The sequence below is a fragment of the Carettochelys insculpta genome, chromosome 6, assembly GCF_033958435.1.
Source record: "Carettochelys insculpta isolate YL-2023 chromosome 6, ASM3395843v1, whole genome shotgun sequence".
Taxonomy (NCBI): domain Eukaryota; kingdom Metazoa; phylum Chordata; order Testudines; family Carettochelyidae; genus Carettochelys; species Carettochelys insculpta.
In genome coordinates, this window is record NC_134142.1 from 39,745,416 (window position 1) to 39,762,903 (window position 17,488).

At 44.2% G+C, this 17,488-nt stretch overlaps 1 protein-coding gene across 19 annotated transcripts in view; it reads right to left on the reverse strand.

Annotated features, from left to right (window-relative positions):
- NRXN3 (neurexin 3) overlaps positions 1 to 17,488 on the reverse strand; it is a 1,384,038-nt gene that overhangs the window by 99,894 nt on the left and 1,266,656 nt on the right. For 5 of the 19 annotated variants that reach the window (XM_074996688.1, XM_074996684.1, XM_074996686.1 and 2 more), the window contains one exon: positions 822 to 833. The exons of the other annotated variants lie outside the window; for them this stretch is intronic. In XM_074996688.1, the coding sequence (XP_074852789.1) occupies positions 822 to 833 (12 nt within the window). The remainder of the gene's footprint in view (positions 1 to 821; positions 834 to 17,488) is intronic. 19 annotated transcript variants of the gene reach the window in all.

A 17,488-nucleotide genomic window follows, 5' to 3' on the forward strand; every position in this document is an offset into this window, starting at 1 on the left:
TAGCCAAAAACTTCAAAATGGCCATGCAAATGGCCATTTCAAAGTTTACTAATGAAGCGCTGAAATACATATTCAGCGCCTCATTAGTATGTGGGCAGCCGCGGCACTTCAAAATTGACGCGGCTCGCCACCGTGCGGCTCATCCAGACGGGGCTCCTTTTCGAAAGGGCCCTGTCTACTTCAAAGTCCACTTATTCCTATGAGCAGATAGGAGTAAGGGGACTTCGAAGTAGCCGGGGTCCTTTCGAAAAGGAGCCCCATCTGGACGAGCCGCGCAGCAGCGAGCCGTGTCAATTTCGAAGTGCCACGGCCGCCCACATGCTAATGAGGCACTGAATATGTATTTCAGTGCTTCATTAGTAAACTTTGAAATGGCCATTTGCATGGCCATTTTGCAGTTTTAGGCTAGTGTAGACACGGCCTCTCAGTTCTAAATATAGAACCCAGTGATAGTGCAATCCCAGAGCAACACTAAAGCTCTTTATTGTCATGCTTCCTAATAGGCCAGCTGAGCAGTAGCCCCTTAAACCAACTAACGGACAAAATAACAAACAACCTAACTCTGAAAATGAACCCAAATGGCACTATTTCTGAGGTTCAAAAAAGTTGAGTTTCTTTTGTGTTCTTTTTCATACAGCTCTGCATGGCAGAGTTCCTGCTTAGAGAAAAAGTGTCACTTCGTCAGTGAGAAAAGTACCCAGCAGTGCTTCACACCATCATTTCACCAGCAGCAGTGCTTCCCTCCTCTCATTAACTTGCCTGTCTCCCATCCCACCTGCCTGTTTGCCACCTTTGAGCCTATTCTAAAATCCTCCTTCCACTTGCTCCACAGGCTCCTCCCTCTTCCACTTTTTCAAAAAGAACATCAGCAAAAGCCAACGTGAGTTCCTCCTTCCTCCCTGATCTTAATCAGCAGCTCTCTGTTGGATGCTCCAAGGGATAATGCACTCTAAGGAGGGGAGGAGAGATGTTCCCTTCTGACCCTAAACTTGGCAATCAACACATTCCATGGATGTGATCAAAATTCCAATAGTAAATTGTGTAACTCTGTTGATATTGCAAGGTGCAGGAAGATCCAAGTGACTGTGACAGCAACAAAAATTACCCTCTCTTAGATATCACTAGTCCTCTCCTACACTGAGTAGTGAGGGAAAATAAAGTGTGAGATATGATTGGCCCTTTCATCCTTCCTCCTCTGCCACCACCTTGAAGATATCAGCCTTCTCTGATTAAGCTAGGGCCAATTTCTTTCTTTCGATGACTACCTGTGTAACCTCTCCACTATTCTTGAGAATATATAAATCTGCAACTCAGACATGTGTAAAAGGCCAGGGTATCAGGGTAGTGATTGGTCCTCTCAATAAAGGTGAGTTATGTCTTTATTTAATTACGTCCCATTCACTCTGCAGTTAAGCTTTATTCACCTCATTTTTTTATATAATACAAACAAGTTTTATGGGTCATTACACAGACAGTGTGCCACATGCTGGACGAACCAGATCTGATTAGAAAAAAAGGCTTCTGTGATCAGAGGAGTCTCAAACGGCAATTCATTTGACCTTAAGTACTTATGAAATGATGTGAAATTTATAAATGATACACAAGTAAATTATAGAGGACAAACAAAAAGTGTCTTTAAAGGTGGGATTGATCTCTTTCACGAAACCTCCTCTACATTTAACTATGGACAAACATCTTATGCATCTAGAGGTTAGGTAGGAACCAGACAACTCAACACATTTGCAACATTCAGCCAGAATTTAAACTCAGTTCTCCAGACATGGAACTCCAGAGCCCTAAAGATCTAAAAATCAAATCTGCACACATCCTTAAGGAAGGAAGCTGTCTGTAGAGTCCCAAAGCAAAAAATCCTGTAGATTCACATCTTTCTGGTGGTCCATCTGAGAGAAGCACACAGCTCGGCTTCACAATGATGCCCATTGAGCCAGTACCCCATTAACCCTATGCCTTTATTTCATCATATTATTAAATGAGTCTAGTTCTTACCTCAGCTTTGTTTAACGTCTAGCTGCCCTCTCTTCCGAGGTGAACATGGACCGGGGTCAGAGGCACTAGTCAGCAGATAAAATGCGAACTATACAGCGGCCAGTTCACAAACACTACTTGTGAACCAATACCCCAGCATAGGACTATGGGCCACTTTAAATTTGGGGCATGCATCACACTGACTTACTGCAGCCACAGAAGATCCCGACACTTTTTCAAGTACGTGTGTGTATTAGTTATTTTCCCAACACATCCGTACATTTGAATCACCTTCAATTCACCCAGCAATTTAACTGAGTCATGTGAAAATCCCCCTTCGACTGGATAGCATTGCCTTCTTCAGTACAGGCCAGCCAATGTAAACAGGTGGAACTTAATGATCTTTAATGGATTTATACCCACTTACATGAGGGTTGCTGGACCCCTACTGTTTTTGTGCACTGTTAAACAGCACATGCATTCTTCCCCAAGTGGCAGCTGCATTTCAGTAGTGGGAGAAAAATATGCTTATTAGACAGAGGGATTAGGTATAAAGCACTTTGGAACCTTTGAGAATGAATGCTGCTATATAAATATAAGATTTTATTGTTATTAACTTACACAGTCATCCTCTGCACAACCAATATGTCAAAGTAATAATAAGTATTAATTGACATTTACAGCTTCCTTCATTCCACAGGGTTTCACAAAGTTATAATCAAAAAGCACCCCTGAAATGCTGCTGCCATTAGGGCACAGGACAGACTAACTACACACAATAGAAAAAAGAAGGAAAATTTTAACAATGCCATCATCCATCCACCTTAGTTATTATTCAGTTATTCATCACCATAGTCTAAGGGCTCCTCTTATGAAAAAGTGCCATGGGATTGTTTATGGCCATGCTGATCCAGCACAGATAAGACTTCAGTGCTCTGGCTCATCTGAAAGACTTGCACCTAGTTTGTTTTTTTTAAATGTATGTGCCTCAGAATAATGCAGAACTAAAACTATGGGGATGTGAACCTGCATTTTGGGGAATCTTTGTATTCACAGGTTTATAGACTTGAAGGCCAGCAGGAACTATAATTATGCATTCTGACCTTCTGCATAACATGGGCCCTGGTGCATTCTGACCTTCTGCATAACATGGGCCCTGGAATCTCCCACAGTTCCTGACACTATTCCTTTTCAAGTGGAAAACCTGCATTCCTCAGTGGAAAAAAATCACCATTGCCCTTCACAACATATAGCGGGGGGGTGGGGTGAGACCTGGTACTACCACGTACAACCTGGCATGTGGCATAGAGTGTTGCTTGTGATTTTTTTTCCATAACATTTTAGCCAAAAATGCCACTTTATCACAACTGAAATTTACCTTGGGAACTTATGAAGGCCAAGAAAATTTCTGTTAGGAAAGTTTCGCAGGTGCAGGATGGATTTTCTGATCAAAACCGGAGAAGAGACCTGCCCACCCCAGAATAACCAATAGCCAAGTAGCTGGAACAATCATGTGGGATGTAGGATACTGAGTTCAAGCCCCTACTCTGCCTCAGGATATGGACCTGGATCTCCCTACACAGAAGAGGAAGACCTCTGAGAACATGGAGAAGATCTACAGAGACTGAAGGACAACAACTGGGGTACTCATGGAGTCAGCCAGAAGTTTTGTCTCAAGACAGAGTGAAGTGTAAATGACCTGTGCTCCACTCAGAGTACAAGCGTACAAGAGTTTAAGTGAAGTAAGTCAGTAAGTTCCCCTATAACTAGATGACAGCCCTAACCCCTTAGCTAATGATTATTTTGCAGTGAGCAGATCTGTTCTTTCTTGAAATATTGAGAAAGGGCTTTGTGTTCTGATGAGCAATGAACCCAAATATTAAGCCCTCAAAATTTGTTGTTTCCTGTTTCATGGCCAACCCTAACTTTGAATGTAGCCATGTGCATATTGCAATTGAGATAGAGTGGGAAATACAAGACCCACTCTCACACATCCTGCTCTATTAAGTACATAGAGTTAATCATAATTAAGGTAAATTATGCCAAACATTAATAGAGGTAAACATAGGGCAATTACATTTAGGATCATTTAGCAACAGAGAGATGTGTTCTTCCAAAAATCAGAACTGGCTTTGTATTCAAAAGACATTACCATAATGGTTCAAATAGAAGGAATGTTGAACAATTTGACTCTTTGGGGGGCAGGGAACTGTTTAATGAAAGGACTTATTCTATTAGTACCATGCTAGTAATTCTATCCCAGTTTTGTGTATGCATGTATGTGGATTCAATTCCTTTGACACTTGATATGCTGCAATGTACAGGAAATATGCAAGCAAAATGAGTCGTGGTATTAAATTAACAGTGATCTCTGGTATGTTATGGAAATTCTGCTGACAATAACAACAGCTGAATTTTGTATAGCACCTTTTGTCAGTAAATTGAAACGTACTTCACAAAAAAAGGACAGAAGCAGCTGCCTCACTTTACAGCTGGAGATACTGAGGTCCAGGGATGAAAGGTCTTGCCCCAAGGGCACCAATAAATGAATCTGGGTCTCCTATTTCCCAAGCCAGTGCCCTAACCAGCAGGTCATGGATTTTATTAGACAAAATCAAAAGATCATAGAGCTTTAGATTTCATACCATCATTAGCTCATGCCTTTCAGCTTCATGCCTGGGGAGTGTTATCCACGTATCTCCTCACGTTTGGGCTACTGAAGCATCCTTGTTGGAAAAGCACTGAGGCTGATATTGGAGAACTACTGATGCTAAATGCTATAAAGAGCTATATAACAGTATACACCTCATTTACACCCAAAATCAAAGGCTGATATAGAATATGTTGTCCTGTTTCACAAGCAGAGAATCTGACTATAAGTATGTTCATTCAGTGTTTCATACTCTGTACCGGCTGCATGGGGGATTCTAAATGGAATGTAAGGTATTGGGTTTGGCCTCTACACTGATACATGGCTGTGACAGCTGTGATTAAAACTGGTGCTGAAGCAGGAGTCCAACTGTAAAACATGGAGGATTAGCTAGCATCAGTTCCTGTGAAGGCCCTGAGGCTTTGGAATTCTTTCCCACTTGGTACATAATTTCTTGATTCTGAAGGCTTTCAGGGCACATTGCAAAAATTTTTTTTTTTTTTTGGTTCCAGACATTTGGAAATAAAGTGCAATAGTGAAGGGATGGAAGACTGGGTGAGTAGTGCATTATTTAAGCTGGTTCATGGGCAGTAGGTTACACTGAATTATATTGCTACACTTCGGGTAGTATTTGCACTGAATTCTCAGGACAAGGATGCCAACTGAATGCAGACATGGACCTTTTTTAGTATTTACCAGGACCCCTTTCTTCTTAGATAAAGATTCAGGAAAATGTGACATGGAAAAATTCAAAACTGCATGGATGGGAGCACAGAGCTAAGAAACTAGAACAAACGCGCAATGTACCTTTTCATTTTTCTTGTTGGCAAGGGGTAAATCTTGGATTTGTTATAGTTTTTGGGAATTTTGTTGACTTTCAGAGTTGTAGGGTGAATCTTCTATACAGATTCTGGAGTGGCTCATCTTATTTATTATCTGTTAAGAGGCAGTGACCTACAAATTATTAGAGACACACATTACACGAACCAGTTGAAGCTGGGCCTCTGTCTAGAGGAATTCAAGTCTGCATAGGTTCTCGTACCTTGTTATCGTCAAAATAACAGTGCATTTACAGTCTAAATAAAGGGAGAAAGAGGAAGTATGGAAAGAAATGTACTAAACGTCCCAAAGGATGGTGCTAATTTGAAGCATTTCTTATATTTGGTTTCAATAATGGGTTGGTGGCAACATTTTTACTAGCAAGGGCTAATGTTTTGGAGCCCCATGGAAAACTGAGTTTTGATGGAGGATTTGAAAGAAACTATGCTGCTTGGTTCTTGTGACATTTTAGATTGGGGTGTGTTGTATTTGTATTCATTTGGAGTCTGATGCTTTAGAGTTGAAAACAAAGTCTCAGAAGTGAAACATGGAACAACTCTAGTTGATCACTGCCTGAGAGCCAGTGAGGGCAGTCTCCTTGGCTAGTTAAGTATAAAAGAGATACCTGCATGGATATTACCTAGAACTCCAAGAAGAACCCACTGGCAGCGAACAGGAAAGAAGGGTACCACCACCACTGGAAGTTTTAGCTAACATTAGATAAGCCTCAGGTTGTGGAAATGTCAGTTTCCATTGGCTATATGAAAGCTTGGCTGGGGTTTAGGACTGCAGATGTGTGCCAGGCAGTAAAAAAAGGATTGCAATTTGGAAACATTTTAAAATAAAGTAACGTGAGCTCCCTTCCCTCATGGCCATATGAATCATGACTGAGAAAAGCGGCTTCTACTATTGGTCTGGTCAGCCAGGGACAGCTACTTGTACTGGCTCTGGTAATTGACTAGCTGCTGGCAGAGCTGTAGTGGTTTGGCTGCAACAGACGACACCCACCCTCTCCACAATGTTATTCTAAAAAAGAAAGGGGAAAAAAACAATGTATGTAAATTTCCACTTGGCTCAAATTCTTTTAAATGAACACACAATGGTGGAAATAAATCCAATCCCAATATTTCTATAGAGATGAAATCACAGATGTAAGAGAGGGAAAAGATATTTCCACATCTTTATCTTATTATCTAATCCAGTCCCTGCTGCCTTACCAGCAGGCCACAATTGTTCCCTGCAGCATGTTTGCCAGTGTGTTGTTCAATCTGGTTTTAAATGTGCTACGTGCTATTCAATGGTGCTGCCAAAACCTCCCTGAGGAAACTAATCCACAAATCAATAGGTCTCAAGCCTACAAAATTTCTCCTGAAAGTCAGCCTAAATATATTTAATCTAAATTGCAGCCCAGTACTCCTAGTTATAACCTCCATGCATCGCCATAAACAGATGTTTACCCTCTTCAGTATTTAAACACTTGGGATGCTCACAGCAGGAGCAGATGATTATTTTTGTTGTTGTTGTGGTCCAATTTCCTTGACCAATGTGTAGTCAAGTTTGAGCCTCCACAGAAGTTACTACAAAAATAACAAAAATAAGCACAAGTAAATAAAAAACCTTTTGACTCCCCTTGGCTTACCAGTCTACCATCATGTTCCCTACTAGTCTCCAATTAGCCAACGTATGCGAACTTCAGTCTTGCCTTGTTTCCCTCCAGGCCCCTAACCATTTGAGTTAGTTCTCTTTTTTTTTTATTCCTTCCAATTTATTTATTTTTTCCCTACATTTTGGCAGCTCAGAACTGAGTGTAGTGTCGCTACATGAGGTCACCTCTCTCTGAGGTGAAATACCTCTGCTTCTAGTGCTTTCTTAGCCCTTCCTTAACTCTTGGTATGGAATCACAGCCTTCTATGCAAAGCTTCAGTTGTAGGAACCATCATGGCATGCAAGCCCAAGAGGACTGGGGTTAGCATGTGTGTCTCTGCAGTGCTCTCTTACTGGACTTACACTCGAGAACACTTGTGGCCTCCTTCTGGGCAAGACATATATTTTCTTTTTAGACAACATTACCTGGAAGGATGCCAGTTTGTCATCTTTGCATGTGTATGGGTAGGATGGTAACAGGACTTTTTCCACATGTGCTTTAGGACTTTATATACCTCCTGAAGCAAGAATGCTTCAGTTTCAGGCCTTAAGTCACCTATCTCTGTAGTAAACTGATCAATGGGAGTTTTACGTACTATTGACGTACTACATGACTATGTTGCTATGCTGCAGCTGGCGCAGCAGAGGGGCCAGGAATATCCATCACAATGCAATATTTCTTTAACTTTATTAGTAGCCTTAGTGACACATGGAGCTCATGAATTACTGCACTTGCGATGGTTCAATCACCTTCATTATGGTCTCTATAAACAGCCACTATGTAGTAAGTGACTAAAATAGCTGCAGGAATTTTCATTTGCATGTCACTCAGAATTCCTGTATGTTCTTGTCCTTCACAATTACTCCCAGAGCAAAGTGATAGGTTTGAAAGAGTGTAACAAGAGATGTAATATTGCAGCAAACCCTGTTTTGATAGCAGCAGAAACAATTATATATGTTTACCTGTGCTTTTATATTTTACGAGTATACTCAAATATCAGAGTGGCAACACAGATGGAAAAACATTTTCCAATATCCAGAGTGGTAAATGCTTGAAACTCAGAAGCCCTACTACTGTAACTGACTGCAAGTCAATGATTATTAAAACAAATGATCCAGAAAACAGGTGGGGTGGAAAGACTGCAACAAAGAACAGACATGTTTAGGTGTTTTTTCCACTAATTTCATCCACTGTATTTACCTTTATTGCTCATGCTCTTCCAAATTTGCAGGTAATGTGTGATTAAATGTGTGTGTATGTATCTCAGTGTGGGAGTGAGTACCTATGCATGTGTTTGGGGAATATTTGTGTATAAGAGTAAGTGCGTGTGAAAAAGAGATGTTCACTATCTGAATGACAGTATTTCTGTGTGAATATAAAGATAAACTTGTCTATAAGTTTAACGTAGGCAAGCAGGTAGGTGTAAATACATTTGAGAGTTTAAAAAACATGTAAGTAGAAATGTGAATCTGGATATAAACATGAATGTTAAGGTTAACATAAAGGGGGTATAGAATCTCAGAGGGGTAGCTGTGTTAGTCTGTAGCTTCACAAATACCAAGCAGTCCTGTAGCACCTGAAAGACTGATAAATGTATTAGCAAATGACCTTTCCAACCAACACTCCCAAAAGAAGGATTCTACATGGACTCCCCCAGTGACAGTCTGGATTTCTACATTGAATGCTTCTGCAAATGTACACAGGCTGACATTGTGAACAAACTACACCATGTGACACACAACTCTAGTTGGGTGGAAAGCAATGCTAACCACAGCCTCAAAGACAACTCCGACTTTATAATCAAAGAGGCTGACAAAGGAGGTGCTGTAGTCATCATAAATAAGTCACACTATGAACAGAAGGTGGCAAGGCAACTCATCAATATCACATTCTGCAGGCCTCTCTTCTCTGATCCCTGAGGAATACCAAAAGAAACTATCAGAGAGGTAGCCGTGTTAGTCTGTATCTTCAAAAACAACAAGAAATACTGTGGCACCTTATAGACTAACAGATATTTTGGAGCATAAGCTTTTATGGGCAAAGACCCGCTTTGTCAGATTCTATAGACTCTATATCCCCTTTATGTTTATCTTAACATTCATATTTATATCCAGAGTCACATTTCTACTTACATCTGACCAAAAGAAACCACACCATCTGCTCAAGAAACTCCCTGCTTGAGCTCAGGACCAGACCCACAAAGACACGCCCACAGAGCCCCAGCCCAGAGTATTTTATTTTCTACCCAAAATCCATAAACCTGGAAAACCTAGGCACTCTATCATCTCAGGATTGGCACCTTTGCAGCAGGACTATCCTGGTATGTTGACTCTGTCCTCAAACTCTATGCTACCAGCACTCCTAGCTATCTCAGACATGCCACTGATCTCCTGAGGAAACCACACAACATCCGAAATCTTCCTGAAAGCACCATCTTCACTACCATGGATATGTGGAATATTACTGTAAGGAGCTTATATAAGAATGGACTTCAAGCTGTCAGTAACACTATGCACGATTATGCCAACATTTTTATGGCTGACCTAGAACAATATTTCCTCAGCTTCCATCCCTTAGTACCACTTCTCTACATCCACAACATGAATGACATCTTCATCATATGGACCCATGGTAAGGAGACCCTTGAGGAATTCCACATGAATTTCAACACTTTCCACTCCACCATCAACCTCAGCCTCGACCGTTCCACACAAAACATCCATTTCCTGGACAGCATAGTACAAATCAGCAAAGGCCATATTAATACCCCCTTTTACCAGAAACCCACTGATGGCTATTCTTACCTACATGCCTCCAGTTTCCACCCAAAACACATCACATACTCCATTGTCTGCTGCCAAGCCCTAAGACACAATCATAGAATCATAGAAGAGTAGGACTGGAAGGGACCTCGAGAGGCCATCGAGTCCAGCCCCCTGCCCTCATGGCAGGACCAAGCACTTTCTAGACCATCCCAGAAAGCCATCTATCTAACCTCTTCTTAAATATCTCCAGTGATGGAGATTCTACCACTTCCCTTGGCAATTCGTTCCAGTGTTTGATCACCCTGACAGTTAGGAAATTTTTCCTAATGTAAATAGTTTGTATTTGTGACCCATTACTATGCTACAGGACTGCTTGTTATTCATAAAGAGGGTACGTGTGGATGTTCATGAGCTGAAATGTAAGTACTGATTTTGCCCTCTTGCAGCATAATCTGAAATAGCTAGAAGCTTAAACCACTGTGGAATTACATTTTCTTTTGTGGAGTTTTTTTAAAGCCATCTCTTTGGTTGTGAGGGGCACATATTTATTTTTTATTCCTGCTACCTCAAATGTAGGCAATGTTCCATAAAGTGATAGCTATCTGTGAACTCAGCAACTTTGCTAGCTAGACAAACAGCTTTCAGCCTTACAGCCTGTTGGGAGTGCTAAAGAATTACCGTGGCCCTGCGCTGAAATGGACTGACTTCATTATCAGATGCAGTAAAGGTCTGAGCTTCACATTTCCTCAGCTCTGCCGGAAGGAAAAACGATACTCCTGATAACCAAAGAACATTATTAAAGCTCGTTTCCCAAGGAGTTTAATGACAACTAAATTATTTCTCCTTATGAAAACTAAATTGTGAAGCCAGTTATGTACAGTGTGCTTGACATAGTAAGGCTTTGTATTACCGGCTATTAAATAGCAGGTCGATTTGATTTTTTTATGAAGCAATATATTGGATTAATCTATGGAAAGGTTTTTTTCCAGCATCCTTTGAAGGTAAAAATGAAGCCTACCTACCAAGTCTTTTTGTCTGTGCATGCTTGTCATCGTTGGAAAAGACATCTGGATTTAATTATTCATCTGCTGCGTGCTTCACAGTTTGATCGCATTAGTGATTTCCTGACAGGGAGAAGCTTAATTGTACCATGGATAGCAACTTCTTATCTTTGGTACATATTTTCCAGCTAATCTTGCTGCTATGAATAAGACTAATAAAATGTCCACATTCTTTTAAGCTATGTGAATGTGCAAACCATTCTTCTGTGAATTAAAACTGTTCCTTTAAATAGTTTTTGAAAAAAAAATGGGGGAAGGTGAAGAATCATGAACAGGAAGAGTTTCATTCACATTAAGTTATTACTGACCTGTAACACCAGCAGAAAAATGCATTGGGACAGCTTCTGGGGGTTTTTTTGTTTGTTTTTTTAAAAACACCTATTTGAAAGCGGAGTAGGTCCACTGATTTACCCCTCAGCTTATCCTGACCAGATTCAGGCATAGTGGCATTAATTGTTATTATTACTATTTACAACAGCAGCTCTTGAAGCATACAAGCCCTCAGCAGGGGGAAAAAAAAGAAACAGTCCCTGCCCTAAAGAGCTCACATTGTAAGCAATAAAAGTGTCCATCTGAAAAAGCAAGACAAAAATACCATTTTACTCTGAGCCATTCAACACACTTTACAAACATCAATTCACTGAGTTTATCATCATCTTTAAGAACCAAAGAGCAACTGTACCAAATCTAGGCTACGTCTACACGTGCAGCCAACATCGAAATAGATTATTTCGATGTTGCGACATCGAAATAGTCTATTTTGATGAATAACGTCTACACGTCCTCCAGGGCCGGCAACGTCGATGTTCAACTTCGACGTTGCTCAGCCCAACATCGAAATAGGCGCAGCAAGGGAATGTCTACACGTCAAAGTAGCACACATCGAAATAGGGATGCCAGGCACAGCTGCAGACAGGGTCACAGGGCGGATTCAACAGCCAGCCGCTCCCTTAAAGGGCCCCTCCCAGACACAGTTGCACTAAACAGCACAAGATCCACAGAGCTGACAACTGGTTGCAGACCCTGTGCCTGCAGCATAGATCCCCAGCTGCCGCAGAAGCAGCCAGAAGCCCTGGGCTAAGGGCTGCTGCCCACGGTGACCATAGAGCCCCGCAGGGGCTGGAGAGAGAGCATCTCTCAACCCCCCAGCTGATGGCCGCCATGGAGGACCCAGGAATTTCGACGTTGCGGGACGCGGATCGTCTACACGGTCCCTACTTCGACGTTGAACGTCGAAGTAGGGCGCTATTCCTATCTCCTCATAGCTGCGTCTACACGTGCACGCTACTTCGAAGTAGCGGCAGTAACTTCGAAATAGCGCCCGTCACGTCTACACGTGTTGGGCGCTATTTCGAAGTTGAAATCGACGTTAGGCGGCGAGACGTCGAAGTCGCTAACCCCATGAGGGGATGGGAATAGCGCCCTACTTCGACGTTCAACATCGAAGTAGGGACGTGTAGACGATCCGCGTCCCGCAACATCGAAATAGCGGGGTCCTCCATGGCGGCCATCAGCTGGGGGGTTGAGAGATACTCTCTCTCCAGCCCTTGCGGGGCTCTGTGGTCACCGTGGGCAGCAGCCCTTAGCCCAGGGCTTCTGGCTGCTGCTGCTGCAGCTGGGGGTCCGTGCTGCATATACAGGGTCTGCAACTAGTTGTTGGCTCTGTGTATCTTGCACTGTTTAATGAAAGTGTGTCTGGGAGGGGCCCTTTAAGGGAGCGACTTGCTGTTGAGTCCGCCCCGTGACCCTGTCTGCAGCTGTGCCTGGCTCCCTTATTTCGATGCGTGCTACTTTGGCGTGTAGACGTTCCCTCGCTGTGCCTATTTCGATGTTGGGCTGAGCAACGTCGAAGTTGAACATCGACGTTGCCAGCCCTGGAGGACGTGTAGACGTTATTCATCGAAATAGACTATTTCGATGTCGCAACATCGAAATAAGCTATTTCGAAGTTGGGTGCACGTGTAGACGTAGCCCATGAGGTTAGCGACTTCGACGTCTCGCCGCCTAACGTCGAAGTTAACTTCGAAATAGCGCCCGACGCGTGTAGACGCGACGGGCGCTATTTCGAAGTTGGTGCCGCTACTTCGAAGTAGCGTGCATGTGTAGATGCAGCTCTAGGCTACGTCTACACGTGCACTCAACTTCGAAATAGCTTATTTCGATGTTGCGACATCGAAATAGTCTATTTCGATGAATAACGTCTACACGTCCTCCAGGGCTGGCAACGTCGATGTTCAACTTCGACGTTGCTCAGCCCAACATCGAAATAGGCACAGCGAGGGAACGTCTACACGCCAAAGTAGCACACATCGAAATAAGGGAGCCAGGCACAGCTGCAGACAGGGTCACGGGGCGGACTCAACAGCAAGTCGCTCCCTTAAAGGGCCCCTCCCAGACACACTTTCATTAAACAGTGCAAGATACACAGAGCCAACAACTAGTTGCAGACCCTGTATATGCAGCACGGACCCCCAGCTGCAGCAGCAGCAGCCAGAAGCCCTGGGCTAAGGGCTGCTGCCCACGGTGACCACAGAGCCCCGCAAGGGCTGGAGAGAGAGTATCTCTCAACCCCCCAGCTGATGGCCGCCATGGAGGACCCCGCTATTTCGATGTTGCGGGACGCGGATCGTCTACACGTCCCTACTTCGATGTTGAACGTCGAAGTAGGGCGCTATTCCCATCCGCTCATGGGGTTAGCGACTTCGACGTCTCGCCGCCTAACGTCGATTTCAACTTCGAAATAGCGCCCAACACGTGTAGACGTGACGGGCGCTATTTCGAAGTTACTGCCGCTACTTCGAAGTAGCGTGCACGTGTAGACGCAGCCCTAAGCTGCGTCTACACGTGCACGCTACTTCGAAGTAGCGGCACTAACTTCGAAATAGCGCCCGTCACGTCTACACGCGTCGGGCGCTATTTCGAAGTTGAAATCGACGTTAGGCGGCGAGACGTCGAAGTCGCTAACCTCATGAGGGGATGGGAATAGCGCCCTACTTCGACGTTCAACATCGAAGTAGGGACGTGTAGACGATCCGCGTCCCGCAACATCGAAATAGCGGGGTCCTCCATGGCGGCCATCAGCTGGGGGGTTGAGAGATACTCTCTCTCCAGCCCTTGCGGGGCTCTGTGGTCACCGTGGGCAGCAGCCCTTAGCCCAGGGCTTCTGGCTGCTGCTGCTGCAGCTGGGGGTCCGTGCTGCATATACAGGGTCTGCAACTAGTTGTTGGCTCTGTGTATCTTGCACTGTTTAATGAAAGTGTGTCTGGGAGGGGCCCTTTAAGGGAGCGACTTGCTGTTGAGTCCGCCCCGTGACCCTGTCTGCAGCTGTGCCTGGCTCCCTTATTTCGATGTGTGCTACTTTGGCGTGTAGACGTTCCCTCGCTGTGCCTATTTCGATGTTGGGCTGAGCAACGTCGAAGTTGAACATCGACGTTGCCAGCCCTGGAGGACGTGTAGATGTTATTCATCGAAATAGCCTATTTCGATGTCGCAACATCGAAATAAGCTATTTCGAAGTTGGGTGCACGTGTAGACGTAGCCCTAGTGTGATATCCTAACTTCAACAGGGAACAGAACCATATGCTGCTGAGAAAAATGCATGAATTCCTATCTTGGTCAATTATGGAATAACAAAAGGTTACCAAACCTTGAGTAACGCTGCATCTACACTTCAGTCCCCTTTAGAAAGGGAAATGCAAATGAGGCAAATCAGAAATGCAAATAAAGTGCTGATTTACATATTTCACACTTCATTTTCTCAATCACATTTTCAGAAGAGAGTCTTCCAAAAGAAAAACAGCAGTGTAGATGGGGTTTATTTGCAATAAAACCCCATTTTCAAAAGCACCCTTCTTCCTGAAAAAAATTAGGGAGAAGGGCGCTTTTGAAAAAGTGGGTTTGATTTCATTTGCATTTCCAATTTGCCTCATTTGCATTCCCCTTTTGAAAGAGGACTGTCGTGTAAATGCAGCCTAACTGTTGCTTTTTGAGCTGTGTTGCACATGCCACTCTACTCTTGGTTTCTGCACATGCAGCAAACAGGTGTCAGAAAAATTCTTCCCTCAACAATACCTGCTGGGTGAGTTGAACTTCCTGTGGTGCTGTGTACCACTGCATGCAGTTCAAAGTTCAGAGCTGTCCCTAGGCCCACCCCACCCCAGTTCATTCTTGCTGGGTCTCCAGTGCAGAGTGGTAGGAGGGTAGGTTGTTGGAATGGACATATGCAACACAGTTTGAAAAATAACACACTGAATATGCTAGTAACTGTTTTTAATTCTTCACTGATTCCACTTCCGGTGATCCACAAGCCATGAAACAGGATGTGGGAATGGGACCTTGAGCAAAAGTCCAGTGGGAGGCAAATGTATGGACCAAGGATCAGGCTGGTGCTCTAGAAACTTCTGCAATTTACAGCTGTTCCAGAAAAGCCACCAGGCACGACTGCCTCCTCCTCAAAGAGCTGTGACTCTTCTTAGCAGGATGACATTAGCCAGGTCAGAGTGATTCCACATACAGGAGAATATCCAAGAAGAAATGTTCTGGGTGGAGACTGATTGTCCTTTTACTCCGTCTGCCATAGCTACAGTTGGGATAACTTACAATCAGGCACTTCTGTATCCAGGTAGAAAACCAGAGTTCTGACATTCAGGATCTGCAAACATGCCTCTTTCCCACTCGAAAGCAGCTTTGGGCAGAATACAGTTATCAACCGCCATGGGCTCTGGGACAAAATGGAAGGGGGACCCAGCTCCACACCCCCAGAAGGAGTGAAACCAATGGTAGAAGGGGCAGGGCCTAGGGAATTCAGTGCTTAGTGCTGCTCAGATTGTGATACTGCCCCTCACATCACAGCCACACACAGCAGTGGAGCAGCTCTGTCAAGACGTTCAAAGGGGCCAAGAGCTCTAGTCACTATCATTGCCAAAGTGGCAGGGGCAGCGTCCAGAGCTCTGGGCCTCTTTGAAATGCCAGTGCCCTGTACAACTTCTCTCGTTTCTCCCATACGTGCTGGTGGGACTAACAGTCACATGAATCGTCTGGTTGATATAGAGAATACACCATCCTTGGGACAAATCCTGGATGAGGACACAGGTAAACCTTCTCTGAGAATAATATCTTACAGGGAGGCAGACATTAAAGCATCCTGCTCTCCTAAAGCTCTGGAGGAGGAGATGGCAACCAAAAATGCACTTTCATTTACAGAGGCAGTGGAGAGCAAGGAGATCAAGGCTCCAATGGGAGATCCATAATCTTGACAATGCTAAGTTTCGATCCCATGAGAGAATTGGGTCTTGCACTGGAGGATATGATTTGGCTAAACTTTTCAAAATAGAGCAACTGCCCCTTCAGGATGGGCTACTGAAATAGCTGCTAGATGCATTTTGATTGAACTAACATATGTTAGTGTTTTGGATAAAATAAGTTGTCCAGAATATGTTGAACTGAAAAGGAGAGTGATGCCCCATACTGGTGACACCAGAGAGAAAAAAAATCTCCACTTCGAGAAGTAAGCAGCTCTTGTAGGAGGATAAGAGACAATAGCTGTGTCTACACGTGCACGCTACTTCGAAGTAGCGGCACTAACTTCGAAATAGCGCCCGTCGCGGCTACACGCGTCGGGCGCTATTTCGAAGTTAACTTCGACGTTAGGCGGCGAGACGTCGAAGTCACTATCCTCATCAGGAGATGGGGATAGCGCCCTACTTCGATGTTCAACATTGAAGTAGGGACCGTGTAGACGATCCGCGTCCCGCAATGTCGAAATTGCCGGGTCCTCCATGGCGGCCATCAGCTGGGGGGTTGAGAGATGCTCTCTCTCCAGCCCCTGCAGGGCTCTATGGTCACCGTGGGCAGCAGCCCTTAGCCCAGGGCTTCTGGTTGCTGCTGCGGCAGCTGGGGATCCATGCTGCAGGCACAGGGTCTGCAACCAGTTGTCGGCTCTGTGTATCTTGTGTTGTTTAGTGCAACTGTGTCTGGGAGGGGCCCTTTAAGGGCACGGCTTGCTGTTGAGTCCGCCCTGTGACCCTGTCTGCAGCTGTGCCTGGCGCCCTTATTTCGATGTGTGCTACTTTGGCGTGTAGACGTTCCCTCGCAGCGCCTATTTCGATGTGGTGCTGCGCAACGTCGAAGTTGAACGTCGACGTTGCCAGCCCTGGAGGACGTGTAGACGTTATTCATCGAAATAGCCTATTTCGATGTTGGCTTCACGTGTAGACGTAGCCAATGTGTTCCATCTTTAATGACAATAAGCCCTTTCATTGAAGGATTTTAAAGGAATTCAGACATTCAGGCATTCTTACAATAGAAGTTGGGAGCTAAGTATGGATTCCATTTTCATAGGTCGGCCAACGTTTTGTTCAAAGTCATGCAGTGAGTCAGAGGCAAAGCGAGAAACAGCACCCTGAAGGGCGGACTCCCAGACAGCTGCTTTGACCAGATGATGCTTCCTTTCAGGAAAACAATCATTCTTCCCTCCCCCATTGATAAATTATGGGGAATGAAAAAGATGTTGCTAAATGTTCTGCCATGCAACGCAGCCTAACTGCCTGAGATTTTATGACTC